The following is a 17,089-nucleotide window of genomic DNA, read 5'->3' on the forward strand; positions in this document are numbered from 1 at the left end:
CAGCTAAGTAATCCCTTGGGGTTCAGCCATCCCAGAGATGTACACAGCCAGGCATAGTTTCTTTCTATTTAGTAACCGCAGTGGATTTCTATTCTGTAAACTTGCGCGGTCTCCCTCTGAGCCCAGCAAACTCCGAGCATCCGTGTTACTCTGTAGCAAGGGGTCCCACAGCTTAACGCACGTGTTATGAAGAGCACTTTCTTTTTGTTTGTTTTGAAACTACCTCCTGCTGGTTTGACATGGAAGGATGCTTTACGGAATCTGACAGCAAAGGTGGTAAAGGATTATTGAGCTTATATTTTTCAAATGTGATTCATTTTTAGAAGTTAGATTACTGTGGTAGATAGAACACAAGTAATCGAGGACAGAATTGCCTTGTAAATGAAATAACTACTAACCTAAAAGGTCTGTACTTCAAGAGAAATTATGTCTTAGCAGCCATATCAATTATAAGCATGGGCATATTTAATAACAGTAGAAGAACTCATGATAGGTTCCAGTTAAAGGAAGCATTTAAGCGTATGTTTAACTCTACTGCCATGTTTCAGACTAAGTATATGCTAGGGTACTTTACTGAATCTGGGTGTTATTCTTGAGGTTCCTCTTTATTTCTAAAATTTAATACTGCTGGAACATGTTTTTTGTTGATTGGGGTTTTTTTTAATATTTGCTTGATATACACCATATACTTTTGACTTTGCTATCATTTGATGTCTGTTGGGTATCCTTTATTTTGTGTAGAGCACTGATCCTAATCAGGATCTCATTGTGATTAAGATTACTCCTGCAAACCCAAATGACTAGCCAAACAAACAACCAAAATGATGACATTGAGACTGATTTTAACTAAATCATCATAAAGTGTTGCTGCCTGTGGGAGTTTTTTCTTACTGTATTTCATTTTGAGAAGGTTTCTTAATGCAAACAGACTTTGCACATTTTAGTCCACTGAAACTGAACCATCTTAAATGTCAGATCTTCTTTTTGGTAAATTATTATAGTAAATACAAAGTAGGACATTACATAACAGTGGTATTCTTAAAAGAGTCTTATTGTAGAGTTCCAGGTTAAAATTCAAGACAAGCTGCGTATAGTACAATATTTGATCGTGTATATCCTAAATTCCTTTTATTCAAATATAAAGCTTGGGAAAAGACAAATACCATTGGGTTTTTTAAATTTTTCATAAGACACTGAAAGATTGGGGCCAGAATGTCAAAAATTGTGAAGTCCTGTTTAGATAGCAGAACACAAGGCTGGACTTGCAAAAATGCTGAACTCTATTGGTCCTGAGCTATTCCAAATATTTCATTATAAGAACTGAAGCTAGTTGATGCTGAGCTCGCTTGAAAATCTGACATCAGTGGTGGGCTGATTTTTCCAGTGGACACTGAAAAACAGAGAAGTTGTTTTGAAAATCTGTTTCATTGCAGGAAATAAACCTGGGTTCTCAAGCTTAATCCAGTGTTTTAAACAAAACAAGTTTCTGGGTTTTGATTGGTTTTCTTAAGAGGCAGATGGTAAAGGGGAAGGAAACAGAAAGAATAAAAAGCCATCATAGCAATGGAGAGGAAGAAAGACAACAGGAGAGCAGGTGTAAGAAGATGCCATGGACAGTACATTGCTGGCAGTGAAAGACGGAACCCATCAAAAGAAATGTCAAAAGTAGCTTGAGATGCCAGAAGAGGTAACAAATGGGAATTATTATTCCCACAGTGTGTTCTTGTCGAGCAGAAATCAGAAGGAAACTGTGAGGGTGCCCATCAAGACACCATAAAAGGACACCAGAAACCCCACCATTATGGGATTGGTGTGGGCCGGCAATGACCAGCTTCCTTGTGTTAGGACTAGCTGTATTTTTCAGATAAGGTAGGAAATTGGTTTCATTCTAAATTGAATTGGCAGAATACTGTTTATAACCAAAATAAATGCAGCCTAAGCAAAAAATCTCTAATATAAACTTCTAAAATCAGTGACTTTATACATCTTCCAGAGGGCATATATGTCTCATGTATACTCAAAGTTCGTACTGCTACTATAGAAGTATCTCAACACAGAATACTTAAGTAATTCTGTCTGTTCATTTTCTTTCTTGAAGCTGTTTGCTGCAATTCAGACAGGTTAAAATGGAGTGTTTTTCTGACTCTTGGGACTGACATTCAGCTTTCCTATTATGTCTTATTAAAGGCTCTGTCAAGTTTGAAAATCAGTAATGTTAAAATAAAAACAGTGTCTAGAGAGAGAGGCACAATATGCTTTCGTTTTCCAGGCTTTTAATAAGTGAAGAGTGGGAGGGAAGGCAGGGTTTACTACAGGACTGAAGGCTACTTTAGTCCTTTCAACTGAAAAGGGGAAAAAGGTGTTTAATTTTTTGAGAGGACAGCGTGTATTTGTATGTACTCAAAATACTGATTGATTTGCTGATATTATTGACAGACGTGGTATGCATTTCAAGTCCTCAAACAACAATTTGCAGTAATTCTGTTTTCCTTTGTGGAGATAATTAAGCCACACAACAGCTGTCTGGCAAACATTAGCGCTCTACTACCTGGTCCCAGGAGAGCAGAAGCGAGGCAGGAATGATTTGACCAAGCGACTGCCATTACTAGATGGCAGAAGCAGGGTGAGAATCAAATCTTAACCAGCCCCTATGAAGTGATGTGTGTTATGGCTGAGGAGAATGGGCTCATAGCGGTTATACTTGCAACATCTCGTACAGTGTGCTATGCAAATGCAGAAGAGAAGATAATTTTATGTGTAGAGAAAAAAGATACAGCTGTGCTAAACACTCTACAAACGCTTAGTAAGAGGAATCCTCGTCTCAGCGCTGCTCAGTCTTAGCTATCTAAAAGAGACAGAAGTCTCCTGTAAATCTCTTTTAAATCATAAACCAAGGTAAGCTCTGTCCCAACTGAGCAAGATTTAAGCAGGTGTCTCAATTTTTTTCTTGAATCAAGACCATCTATTAAAGAGGACACCTTTCAATTGTAGATGTACTTGAATGCCATTTCTCAAAATGTGATGTACACTGCATTATTTCAGAGAATCACAGAATTGTTTAGAAGTACAAGCTTCCTAAAACCTCATATGGTTTGTACAGTGTCCTTCTTCTCTATAAATAAATAATATATGACCTTTGTACTCTAGAAGCCTAATAAAGACCCTGGCAGGACATCACACAACCTCTTAATAGAACTTCCCAGCTATTTGTGGAACTTTGCCTCGGTGTCACTGAGAAACAGAGTTGGAGGTGACAGTTCAGATTTTGCATCCTCCTTCCGGAGGCCATTTCAATCATGCAGCCAGTTATGTGTCTTAGCGTACATTTATAGCTTTAGGAGTCATTTGCAGATGAAAATAGTCCTGGGCACAGTGGAGATGGACGTAGAGTGCAGGCAAAGGTACAGCTCTCTTACTGCTTTAAGGTACCGAAATTAAATGTATGTTTACTAGGTTTCTGCTTTAGTGAAAATGATAAAAATAATAAATGTGATTATGTACAGTTCAGTAAAGATGCATTTTAGAATGTTAAAATATTTATGTGAGCTCTCTAATACTGTCCTAAGTAGGTGTTATATTCAAATTGCGTATGAAAACAAAATACACATTTCCCTTCCCTATTTAATGTCAGTCTCTTCATTTCGCTTACTGAAAATATTTTTCAGTTATTTTTCAGTCAGCTGATTTTTCTCTGCTTACATAAGTAAACTTACAAGTTTAATGAATTTAAACTTATAACCTTTGATACTTAAACTTCTTTCTGCTTTGATGAAAAAAAATAAACTAAAAATGTATAAAATGCAGGCATACTGTTTTCACATAGCCATACTGTTTTCAGATGTTCATCTATGTTGCATTGTTCTGGATTAACGTATTAATATGGGAAGAAAATACACATCCAACTATAGGGAGGCTTTCTTAAGCCTTTTTGTTTGGTGTCAGGGCTCAAGTGAGCTGTTTAGCCTGGGAGTACAAAGTGAGCAAACCTGAGCGTCCTGTCACACGTGCTACTTGATTAGCTTTTGCGTGAAGGAGTGGTTTTCAGACTCTTTAAGTTTGGAACTGCTAAACAAGTTCCAAAAGAAGAGTGGATATTTAGATCCTCTCAGGTCTTTAGAAAGGTTGGGTTTGTTTCCGGCATGTATGAACTTGCCCTCTGAGCCACCTGCCATAGAGTTCATTTCTGTGCTCTCCTCGGGCCACCCAGCACAGGTCATGAGCTGCAGGTCTCGCGCCGCCCAGCTTTTTAGGCAGAGATAAACTGCAGCCTTTGAGAGAAACAGAGGCAAACAGGATGTGGTTTTCTACGCTCTTACGTACAGACCAGCATGTAGGCCACCGCAGCTAGCTTTTCTTGGTGATGGAAGTGGAAACTGGATTTGGGCGACAGATGCGCTCATTGCAAGGATGTTTGGTTTTCTCTTAACTACAGTTCGATGGGTTTTTGGTGACCAGTCAGCATAGGCTTCTCTGAGATGTGGAGAACCACTCACGTGCTTAAGTTCAGTCATATGCCTAACTTTCTTGGGTCATTCCTGGATTCTGTTACTGGTGAAGAGTACGAAGTGCATTGAATTTGTCACACGCATTGAATTTATCACATGCATTCCACTTTTTCAGGGCAGGAGCACCATTTAGAAGCAGAGATGAGAATACAAGTTCTATTTGCATTGCACTACTCCAGTGACACTTGCTGAAATAATATTAGTTGGAGTGCAGGTGGTAAAGCAGCCACTTAATTAAATGTAGGAGGCTGGAAAATGCAACAATATTTCAGGTGAAAGCAGTGTATACCACTAGCTAGTAAAAAGCAAAGACGGTGATCTTGTGAACCAAATTTTCCTGGATTTTAGACAGAATTTGTGTTTTTTAAAGTTATACTTGTATTAGTGGTGCATATTAGTTGGTACATCATTTAGTTTACATATTTTGTCTGCATCCTTGGAGTTAGATATGGGTCTGTTAGTGTCTAAGTAAGATTTTTATCAACAATTAGACAAAGAAAATTGAAATTAAAAGACTTCCTCTTACACTTTGCTGTTCTTCCATTGTTTTGCTGTTGAATTAATGAACACTCAATGCAAAACTGCAACTGAAAACATAGATGCATTGAAAGGGAAACTTCCATTTTATGTATAGTTTGTTTTTCTTGCGTCCATGTGATTATGCAAACACTGTATTTTTGGGAGAGTGAGATAAAGTTCTAAGGACAAGTCTCCGAACCAGGACAGAGACGTGATTTAGTCACCGGTCTTTGTGTAAATGGACTTCCCTTGACTTTCCTCCTTCCCTGCTGTTGGAGCTAAAAATGGTTTGCAGCGGTTTGGAGTCCCAGAGCTTGTGGCCTCAGTTATGTGGGTGTATTCTGTGAGAATTAATAGTGCCAGTGGAATTCAGAGTTGATAAATGCCACTATTATTTTACAATTATATATTAAACGTTACCTGTATTACCCTCTCAGGACAACACACTGCACTTCCAGGGAAGAAACACATAACATGACATGAAGAAAATGAGAACATATTTAAATAGAATGTTTCCAGGATAGTCTAGGGAGAGATTAAACTGGAATTCAGCTGAAGTCTTTTGTAAGTACATGCACTAGTGAAGAATTAACAAAATGGGAGAGCTAAAGATAAAGATATGCTTAGCTGGCCATTTTTCCCCTAGCTGGTCAAATTTGGTATATAATTTCTAATATAATGTAATTTGAATGTTGTGCCCTGTTTTGGTTTGCTTTTGGTTTCTTTGAGAAAATAATTCCAAGGCTGCTTCTCTTTTCCTGCTGTTGTTGGACAAGGTTTCTTTCAGCAATGTCTAACTGGTTGACTTAGGATAGGAAAAAGTGCTGTGAAATACAGTGTATAAATAAACAAATCCAGAAAGGCTTTTTATGTGTTTGTTCCCCACTAAGTTCTTTCTGTGATGATAATCTCAGTGAGTATTTATAACTGTATGAAAACAGTGTCTATCTGCACGAATACCGAGAAGACACGCCTGATTTAGTTGTGCATATGAAGAAAGGGAACTACATAAAATATTTTTCATTCCTCTTGTTAATTCTTGATTGAAATCCATTGAGCATTGTTATTCTTTTGCTGGTAATGCACAGACAAAAGAGCAGACTGTCACCAAAGACAATTCCTTAATTCATATTTCAGAGGAGTGAAACATAGAACATATTATTTTATGGATACGTATGTGCATAGTTAAATGTACATCAGTTATAATGGGCGGTGATACAGCAAAGCTCCGGATGGAGTAAAGCGGAAGGGAATCCCTAGTGGCATTGCAATGCGTAGATTGCGGTTACAGTTAGAGAAAACCTGTTTAATCTGTGAAACTAGCACTTGCTGTGTGTAGGCATGCAAAATACGGCTGGCACCACCTTTTTGCAGGGAGGCAAGAAGTTGTGGTACTTAACGTGCTGTGGGACACACATGGCATGTGAAGGAGATGACCAGAACATCGCTGGCTTTGAGAGTCTGGAGCAAAGGCAAGGCATTTTGTGTGCAAAGGATCAGGCTCATATTGGATTCTCAGTACTGGCGGCATAAAACTTTAATTTCCTTATAGAAGCAGAGCAGTTTGAAGTGATAGGTTTGACAGGGGAAGCTGAGTATTGGTTTTCTTTTTAATTTATTATTTATAATTCAAGAAGTTGATATTATTTGTTTTATTTTATTTTACATTCTTTTAAAAATAATATTCATTATTTAAAATAGTAGAGTAGTGTTTGGAATACTGATTGACACAAATACGTATATACGTTTCCATTGTGGAAGAAAAGAAAATAGATTAGATTTTGATCAGTTCAATTTGGCATTGTATGTGTAAGAAGATGGTCTATTCTTGGGAGCCTAATTTGTACTGATGATCATAAAAATAATTTTGAGGAGAGAAAGAATGTATCCGAAGCAGTTTCTGGAAAGTGTCATTAGCAAGACTAAATACTGCTCCTCCCTTAAAAATAAAATCACAGTAAAGCACCCTGCAGGGAGTTTTTCTCTTTGTAGCCAAACCATAACTGTTCATACGCAACTGTCAGAGTCAGGCGAGGAATATACTAATCTCTCTCTGCATGGGGGCAAGCCTAGTTAGGCAGACACACACAACTTTGTATGATTCTTTAATTCATATGTGCATTTTCAGTGCAGCGCTTTGAGGAATAACAAACGCTGTGCCTATTCAGGCACATTAAGCAGGTGCTTGATGAAAACTGTATCATGAATTGTACCTTAGAACTCAGATTCCTGGTTTACTCCCTTTGACTTGAAGGACACAACCAGGCTAATTTTGAATGGGTTTAATACATGTTAAGCTGTATCAGAACTTTTTTTTGTTTGTTTGTTTTTTGGTGCTTTGGTGAATAATTACAGCAGCTACTATTAAGAGTATTTTATTAATACTACTTTACATCTTCAGAAATGCAGAAATAAGAGAGAAGTTATATTTTGTTGCTGCGGTGTTATTGAAACCTTTTTCTTCAAGATAGCAAGCCCCATCAAAACTTGTTTTTAATGAGCCATACCTTGGGAAAGGTGAAAGAATATGTGAATTAAACAGCAAATACCGCTGGCTGATGATATGTTAAAAAGCTGATACTTCCTTACCAAAACGGGAGGCACATTGCTACTTGGAATTAGTACGTTGTGAAGTTTTAAAAGCAGTATAACACAAATCAGATTCCATCATGGGTGTGCTTTTCTTCTTAATTAAAAGATATTTTGCCAGTGACATTTACAGGCTTTTTCACTGTTGGGTATGCTGTTGCTTGTGTCATCAGTGGATTTTTGCAGAGCTCTCACATGGGAAGAATGAGGATACGTATTTCTGCATAGCATTCTGAAGAGGTATAAAGTGAGAGTTCAGCCACTGAAAAAGGAAGGTAGCATGTCCTGAATATAACTTAATCTGTACAGAAGATAGTTAGATTTTTTCAGTGTAGATTTTGGCTTTTTCTTAACAAGCTTACAGACCTGAGGATGACAGAAAAGACCATGGTTATAATGTGTCCTACCTAACAAGAGTGGTCCTAGTTTCCTGAAGCTAAAACTACCTTCTCAACGACTTTGTAGTTTTCTTCTTTGGGGAAGAAAGGTGGCATATTTTTGTACCAGGATGCTTGGAGTAACTACAAACATAGCAAACGTTATTGTCTCCGTGACTGGATTTTGCAGCTCGGTGACGTAATGTTAAATGCACTGAACAGCTCTGGTACAACCTTTGAACAGGCCTGAGGGGCAATTTGGGATTGTTCCTAGATAACAAAGCATAGTGTAAAAGGCAGATGATATTTTTCCCACCAGTGAGTTTCTTGCATTCAATGCAACAGGATTTCTTTGCTTCACATACTTTTGCTGGATCTTACAGCAACTGAGAAAACAGTCGATGATGAAAACCAGAAGGTAGAAGTTACATAATTGTTGCAGAGGTCATCACAATACTGTATTCTTTCTATACAGTCTGATGTTGCCATGCAGTGATGGAGATTCATTATTCCATTATCAACTCATATGGACTCTTTCTTGATGTTGATAAAAATAGTGATCGGTTTATTAATGTATAAAATCAAGGCCACGGAGCTTAATTAGGTTGATACTTCCAGTTGCTGCATTGCACGGTCATGAGATTCAGCTGCAAAAAGCTAAAGCTTTTTGCTTTTCTCAAAATATTCTGATCAGTATGAAAGTGCATGAGCCATGCTGTTCATAAATACAAATGTGGCATTGTTTCATAAGGGAGAGTTTTTGAAATGGTCACAGTGAAAATCTGAGATTCAGAAATAGAAAATTTTCCAGTTTGTTTAAGCAGTGGTCATATTTTGAACAGCATGCCACTGAAAATGGACCTAACAAGAAAAAAATTAAGGGAGCTTCAGACTTACACGTGGACATCAGCTGAACAGTAAATGTTACGGGTAAGAAGCTTTTGTAAATGAGACGTTATTTTAAAATTGCCTTCACTTAGATCCATCTTGTATGGGATCATTTGGTACTGGCTTCTGCTAAGTTGGGATGCTGTCTTTGACAGCTCAGTGGGATTCTCAGGTATGTCAGTACTGAAGTTTGGCAGTGGTTGTGTTCCTTGAGGCATGGAGAATAAATTAATTTCAAACAAAATTCTTTTCTTTATTTCAGATTCACCGATAACATGCAAACCAGAGACTGCTTACCGTTGTCTGTTCCAGATACGATGTCAGAGCAAACAAGAGAGACTTAGAAGTAGTGTGACTCAAAAAAGGACATATTTTGGTAAGTCACGTGATGCACATTAAGAAATTGAGAAAGTGATCTTTCACTTGAATAGATTTTTTTCCCCCTCCTCCTTTGTAGTTAAAGTATGCTTTTAAGAAACATTGCTAAAAACACAGTCAGCTGTTCACACTTCGGAAGGTGTAGCAAATCCAAACTAGTACCTTCCTGCAAGGTATGCTTACTTAGAACATCCTGCCACAGCCTAAACTTCTGGAAAACTTGGCAATCCCTCAGCGTTGCATTCTGGTTTTGGTCAAGTGTGACACAGTGCTCTTCCTATCTGTGCAGCTTCCACATTCTTTCAGAGTTAATTATTCACATGTTTCAGTTAGAACATCTTTCTTGGTAAGCTTACATTCCCTCAGCATGTCAGAAGGAATAGTCTCATATTCAAACTCCATTGAGTAATGTCATCTGCTTGAGGAGTTGCTCACTGCTTTCCAAAATATGTATTGATTACAGCAGAATTTAAACAAAACAAGTCCCAAAACACACACCTAATTCTTGTGTATTCACTATCTAAATATGCTTTACAGGCTTTTAATCTCCTTCCTGAACTCTTAAAAGCTTGATTTTTAATGTGGTAACCATATGGCTTTAATACTATTAGTTCTTAAATTTACTGATACTCTCATTCTAGCACACGCAGCTCTTTTATACCTCAAGGACTGTTTAGTTGTGCTAATATAGCTAACAATATTGCTTGACTTTATTAAAGCCTACTAATATGTTTAAATAGGATTGAGAGGTCACACAGTTTCCCTTCACATCGGTAGCAGTCAGTTCTGATCTGTATTTTTACATACTTACATTAATGTATATTACAGAATATCTGTGCAGATGAATAAAAGAAAAAGCTGTTTAGCTCTCTTGTGTCACTGGAAAGTACACATACCTGTACCCTACTCAGGTCAGGCTGCATATGAGCACATAGATATCACCTAAAGATAAATTGCATGTACATCTACAAGACAATTTCTGAAGAGAAAGTTATTTTATATTGTCATGGGCTCCTGTCCCATTTTTATTAGTGTCCCAAATTTGAGAATCTTAACTGAAACAAAAGATAGTTTCTTACTATAATGCCTGGGTGTGAGACAGAGCGCGCCCTTTCTGAAGCAAAATAACAGTCTAAGAATAATTTGGATAAATTCTTCCTTATTTTTCCACTCTTATAACTCTTATATCTACCCCCTTTTTTTCCCCCCAGAGTTTCTTATAATCTGCTGTTTAAATACCTGCTGCACTTTCTTGGTGTTCTTTATCCCAGTTGGCCCAAGTAATAAGTAGAGACTAGGCACTTTCCCTTAGTCTTTATATCTTACTGCTGACACTTTTGTAAGTAAAGAACAGATTAGGTCTAGTGTTATACCGTTCTTAAGGCATGGGAGTATCTTCCTTAACTTTCTAGCCTTCTTGGTGGTGTTCTAGTCACACTGTTCCCGAACCAATTCTAGTTGACATTACATGTCCTCTGGACTGGTGCGCATGTGCCGACCCCTGCCTGTACGTGCTTCATCCATTTAATTAGAGCCATGGAAGACATCTTGTGCACCTCAAAATAATGCTTCTTCACACTACAGTTAGAGGAACATACCTGACACCTACCATAATCTGGGATACAACAAGAGCAGAGGCTAGCTAAAAGGAGGGTTTCCCAAAATCTTGCTGTATTTCTCATGGTACGCACATGAGAAAAAGATATCTGAAAAATGCATCCAAATACATTTCTCTTCTGCAAATGCAGAGCCTGGGGCAGAATTAGAAACAGCTGTAACCCCTGCCTCAGCGAGGTACAATACAGCTCTATTTCTATAGGGATGCGATCCCAGAAAAATAAATTGGGCAACTCCTGATCTAAGGTATTAGTATTTTATTATCATGATGTTCTTCTGACACCCACACATGAGCATTTACATTACCAGTGCATCAAAAAAGGTCATAGTTGCTTAAATAAATAACATTGGTATTTTGCAAATGAGCAATTAAGTTATGAAAGAAGCCTCTTTTCATATAGCTGCCAGCTTTTATCCTGCTTTGCATTATTTAATACCTAAGACTCCGGAGTGAGTTCCTTTTGTCAGATACGGAGTGTAGCTTTGCTGTGGAAACATCTCGCGTGACCTCCTCAAGCAGGGACAGGGCAGACTGCAGGCTGATAGCAGCAGGTTCTGCACTTCCCTATAGTGGAATTGCCTTGGTTGTCTTTGCAGCCTCTCTGCTCGCTCGCTCCCGTCCTTTCCGACACCATTCCTTCAGCACTGGTTTCCTCTAGTTCCTGGCACAGAGGTCTGTGGTCCCAGTGCAATATGTGCCCTCTGCAGTAGCTGATTTCTGTCTCGATGGGCTTTTCCAAGGCTCTCAAAACATTTGCTGCCTTCCCTGCACCTCCTCATTTGTATCTCCATGTCAGAACTCTGCCTGCACAACATATTTGGCTTGTCATAGGTGCTGTTACTGAAGTCACGACAGACAGGAGAGTGGTAAGCCTAACTTCTGAAGTTGTAAAAGCCTATCAACAAGTGGTAATGTCCCTTTATATTGCAGTTGATCAGAAGGGATTCCAGGAGGGAAAAAGTTAAAAAAGAATTCCTGTGAAATTCGGAATTACTTTTTTTTTTTTTTTTTTTTTTCCAAAAAAACATGAGTTCATGTTTACTGTAAAGTTCTTTTTTGACTACAAACTGAACACGGAAGAAAACAAAACATGTGAGTTCTCTCTGTAAGGCAGCTACTTTCTCTGTGCCTTTTTCTTTCCTCTGTTTAAATCCCAATACCCTAGAGACACAGTTTCCTCCCTTAGCAGGGACTATGACCTTAAAAATAGCCAGCTCCAAAATAAACACAGAAAAAAACTACTTCAATTGTTTCAAATACAATCAGTAAATTTGGTAAGTGACCAAAACTGCGTCCATGCTAAAGCTGAAATTCATAATGTTTTGGACCTGCAACTGGGACTTTTTGTTTCTCTGAGAGTTTGCATTCATTATTTTGTGTTCACACTGCATGCCTGCCTCTCTCTCTCCATAGAAATTTGTTAAAACTTAGAGTGCCATATTTGTCACTACTTTTACCACTCTTGCAAAATTTTGAGAGGGGACACTTTCACTTCAGACAAGGGCCATGTGGGACACCAAACACCTAAGGAAGTGGTGATCCCAGGCTGTTTTCATGGCGTTCTCCTGACGGACTCTTTTTGTGCTGAGACGTCACAGCTGCCTGGGGCCAGCTGGAAGAGTTGATGATTTATCGTACAGAAAGCTTGTTCTGTCGCTTTTGCTTTTAGTTTTAAGACTCCATTCTCTGATTCAGCTGCATGAAGGAGGAGGTGGTCCAGCCTGGACCTCCCTTCTGGTATAACCCCATCCATAGGCTGTCTCATTGCCACTGCTGCCTTCACGTCCGTCCACAGCTGGACCAGAGTTCACAGTTTCTACAAAAGCTTTTTCCGGGAAAAGGACTTACCATCAAACAGATTTAATGGGGGTAGGGAACCAAGCCCCAAACCATTACATTAAAGGAAGGCTTGTGTCCATATGTTAAAGCAGTTGTTAACAGCTGTACTCTGCATTTCATTGAGGAGCCATTGGTCATATATAACAGAAGGACAGGAGAAAGGACATTCAAGTCCGCAAATTAAATCCCCTCTGACAAGCAAGTATTGCAGAAGAATATTTTCAGAGTCTGGGCAATGCCCTTGCATGGAAAAGTTAGTCAGGTCTTACAAATACATCTCACTGGGCAAAAGTGTCTTCTGACCTTGCTTAGGGAGGTTTAAAACTGGTACAGATTCAAGCATAGCAGTCCACTGGGTCTTCAAACACATTTCAAACCCTTCTCCCACAAGCAGACTGTGCAGTAGTGCCTACACAGACTACCACAAAACAAAGGTGTTCCCTCTGCTCTTCAAGGGCTGAGTTCAGGTTGCAGGGAAGAATTTTCTACCTCTTCCCACATAAACATGCCAGCTCTATCTCTGTGGTGTAGCACTTGAGTATTTTCCTCTGAATATAGTCTAAAATCCTTCATTTATTTAGAAAAATACGTGTTACAGTGTTTTGAAGTCTCAAAATAGGACCGTGAAACTTTTTTGATTAATGCAGACAGCTTGATCTTCAGGTGTAGGGGAAAGAGGAGCAGCTAGAAAATGAGCAGGGGGAAATAGCAGAAGAACATTTTGTGTACTTTTCCATCTAAGATATAGCAGGGCTTGGGAAGGTTTTTTTTAATCCGTTGTGTTAGCCTAATCCATTTTGAAATTAAATATACCAAAGCATTTATGATTTACAGAGAGGGAAAAAATAAAAGCCTTAAAAAATATCTTGTGTTTGATCTATTTGTCAGTATGAAAATATTGACAAAAGACAAAAGAATGGCCTTCATTTAGCTTATTATTGTTGGCTTGCTTTTATACTTTCTTATTAAGGGCAAACTCCCATTAAGATGCGAGATTAACTCTTTTAACAGTTGCGAAGGAATAAAAGATGGAAACTTTGAACATAGACTTCTTGTAAACGATGATTCTAAACTAGGTAATCTGTGATTCCTGCTCAGAAATATGTAATGTGGCAGAGGGAAGCTTTTAAAAGTATACGTATATGGAATAGTTTGTGCAGATTTTATGCTTCAAAATCTCTTTAAAAAGCAGCCTCCTGTGTAAAATCAGAAACATGGTGTTAGTTACACAGTTCTGAAAGTATTTCAGAAAATAAATATTTTACGGGGGGGGGGGGGGGGGAAGAGCAAAAAAATCTTACAAACTCTTGAGCATGCATGTGTAAAATAAGGATCTGTCTTCATAGAAGTGTTAAGTACAGACCCAGCTGAAGTGTAACTGGGACCTTAACTTCATTCACCCACAAAAACCTCTAGTTTTGTGGAGTGGTGCTTTTCACTTGAGTCAAGTTAGTCCTTCGGGAGCCTGTTTTGAAGAATAAGTGCTACCGATGTTTAAATTGGTAATGCAATGGAGAAGTGGCGAGAGACTTCAAACTTGAGTTAACACAGAGCATCAGCTGCTAATCCAGTCATGCTGTGCCGCTAATCAAATCATCCTGGTAGTCCAAGCACTGTTTTTCAGTGTAGTCACTGTCGCACAAGTGAGAACTAGGCTGAAGCCCACGCCAGAACTGCATCTTAGCAGAACATACCCAAACCAGCTTCTGGCTGGCCGGTCTGGGTCCCAGGCACTGTCTGGATGTGGCAATACAAGAGATCAGCTTCAAAGGCAGATAAACCAGTCCCTTGTGAACACCATGCTGCAGTGGCTACGCTGCTGCTTATACTACCTGTGCTCGTTGATTTGAAGTAACTGAAAACTCATTAAGGTTGGCAGGAAAAGGATCACCTAGCTCCGGGTTAGTAATGTGATGCCTAATGTTGCGAGGAGGAGGCAAACCTGAAGTTGAAGCTGTCTGTTGTCGCTTTACAGAGAGACAGATAGTACTGTCGTCAGCCTGGAATTCCTAAAAGAAATTTCTAATTTGAACTATTTATTCCATTAAATTCCCATTGAATTAGCATTAATAATGAAATTAATTGTACTGTTATCACTGTAGTATCTGAGGAAGCCTGTTGGCCAGAATGTCGTGTGAACAGGAATGTCTGTTGGGATATTTAATTTCATCTCCCTTGATAATGTGTGATTGTTCTCTTTTGTACATTTTCTGTTAACTGTTAGTGGTCTGGAGAACTTTGTGGAATAGGTAGAAGTCACTCCAGGCCAGCACAAAGCACACAGAAGTCCCTATCTGAAGAACAACAATGTGCAGGGAGAATTTAGAGAGTTAGCATTTCACTCCGGTGAAACAAGGTGTTCACATTTTCTTTCCCCGAGTTTCCCACCAGGCTCTGGTTATTTGTACTGACTAACACACTTCCATGTCTCTGTAATTCAGAGTAAACTTTAGGATTGTGCCTTGCACTGCAAGGACCCGATCCTGCAAAGACATACCTCCTTTGGGCCATCTGTGCAGTCTTGTTTGAAGACTGTTTGCTCAGATGTGCAGGATCTACTCTCCCTTGGCACTTCATGAGCCTTTTGTCACTACCTGACATCAGATTTTAACTGATACCTTGGTCTCGGTAGGTGTAGAGCTCGTAGTGTTTAAGACTGTATCCTCACAATGCTTGCATTGTGCATTGGGTTATGCTTGTTTTATTGGAGTCCAATTAAGAGACACAGGTTTTGATCGACTGGCCACAGAGACACAGAAGGGAGTTAAGGATGTAGGAGATATCAGTAATAAAGCTTATAATAAGGAGTAAGCTTGTGGTTGGAGCTGTGGACCTGAAATACTGCTTCCATGCAAAAGTCATTTGGTGTGCAGGGTTCTCCTTTTTCTTCCTCAGCTCCTTTTTGTATTGTATTATTTTGTATCTTTGGAGTTGTGTTGTGGATTTCTTTGTCTCAGGGACCTGCAGTATTTAAAATATAGGGGGACATTGCTTTATTAAAACAATTCTTTTAGTTGTCACGGCAACTGGTCTTATGTAAGTGATGAAGAGGAATGTATATAAAGAGATACATTAGGTCATAACGGTAAATCCAGTACTTTTTAAACTAACAAGAAAGCGCTCCGGGGTTTGTTGTTGCTCTAGTTCATTTTATTTCAGATAATTTTTACAACTTTAGTATTATCCGCGTTCACAATTAAAAACCAGAGCACTTGTACGGTCACAACTGTATCATTTGGACTCTCTTGTGTCTGTATAACTATTAGGAAATAGATTTGTCAAAAATGGACGTAGAACTATATACTAAAAAGCCAGATGTAATGCTTTGTGATTCTCCGCGAAATATTTTTGTACCCATCTTTTCCAAAACTTCGCTCAGTTGAACAGGCAGCAACTACAGTGTTAGGAAGAATGCTGCAGTAACCCTGAAGTGATCTGTCTGAAGACCTTTTATACAAATGGTTAATTTTCTTACAACTTTGTTGTGTTAAAGGATAAGTGGAGACTTGGCAGGGGGACAGGGGATATTATTCTAGAATCAGCGCATATAATTTCCAGCATTTACAAGTGGTTAAGGAATAGTTCACCAAAGAAGTGGAGCTCCAAAGACCAAAACTGCACCAACAAAATTTAGGATTTTTTTTTCTCTCTCTCTCTAGTGATTTAAGAGTAGAATCAAAATTAAACAATACTAATATGTCTTTACTGCTCAGAAAGTTTACTACACTTAAGTAAAAAGTGTGTGAAAGAAATGTGCCATAATCATCAATCTTAGTCTTTTTATCCCCGTTACCTGATTTTCAGTATATCTAAACCTTTCTAACAATTTTTGATAGCTAATTTTAGTCTTTATTCTCATCTGTCTGTAATCGTCTCACTTTTCCTTTCCTATTTTACTTTTCTTTTTTTTCCGCTTACAGTCCTTTACTCTTGTTTTGTTTCCTGCATGCCTAAATTAATTTCCCCTTTTCCCCTTACAACTGTATGCGCTGCATGTAGATTATCCTGTTTTCAGTGCTATTAAGAAAAGCCCTTTCAAAATATAAAAATTATAAATTCCCTACGATTATTCCTATTCTAACATCCCGCAAACGAAAGCTGATGAGTTATATGGCTGTAGACCACTGATGCCCATGCAAATGGTATTCTTCCACTCTGGTTCCCCTCTCTTGCTTACAAACTGCTCTTTATTGTGGCCAGAAGACTGGGGACACTCAAAGTATTCTGCATCAGCTAGCTAACAGATGCTGAATAGCACAGAGATTCACATTGTCGTGAACTAATATAATACCCGATGGAAGTGACTCCAAGCCATTTGTTTCATCAGCCTTGAAAGCTTGCAGTTGTAGAGGAGATGACTGAAAAGTGCTATTTGA

At 38.6% G+C, this 17,089-nt stretch overlaps 1 protein-coding gene across 2 annotated transcripts in view; it reads left to right on the forward strand.

Moving 5' to 3' along the window:
- LOC142602812 (uncharacterized) overlaps positions 1-17,089 on the forward strand; it is a 119,281-nt gene that overhangs the window by 71,475 nt on the left and 30,717 nt on the right. For both annotated transcript variants that reach the window (XR_012836647.1, XM_075760517.1), the window contains exon 4: positions 9,141-9,254. Coding sequence is in view for 1 of the 2 variants with exons in the window: in XM_075760517.1 (XP_075616632.1) it covers positions 9,141-9,254 (114 nt within the window). In the remaining variant the exon portion in view is untranslated. The remainder of the gene's footprint in view (positions 1-9,140; positions 9,255-17,089) is intronic.

Source organism: Balearica regulorum, chromosome 1 (genome assembly GCF_011004875.1).
Source record: "Balearica regulorum gibbericeps isolate bBalReg1 chromosome 1, bBalReg1.pri, whole genome shotgun sequence".
In the NCBI taxonomy this organism is placed as follows: domain Eukaryota; kingdom Metazoa; phylum Chordata; class Aves; order Gruiformes; family Gruidae; genus Balearica; species Balearica regulorum.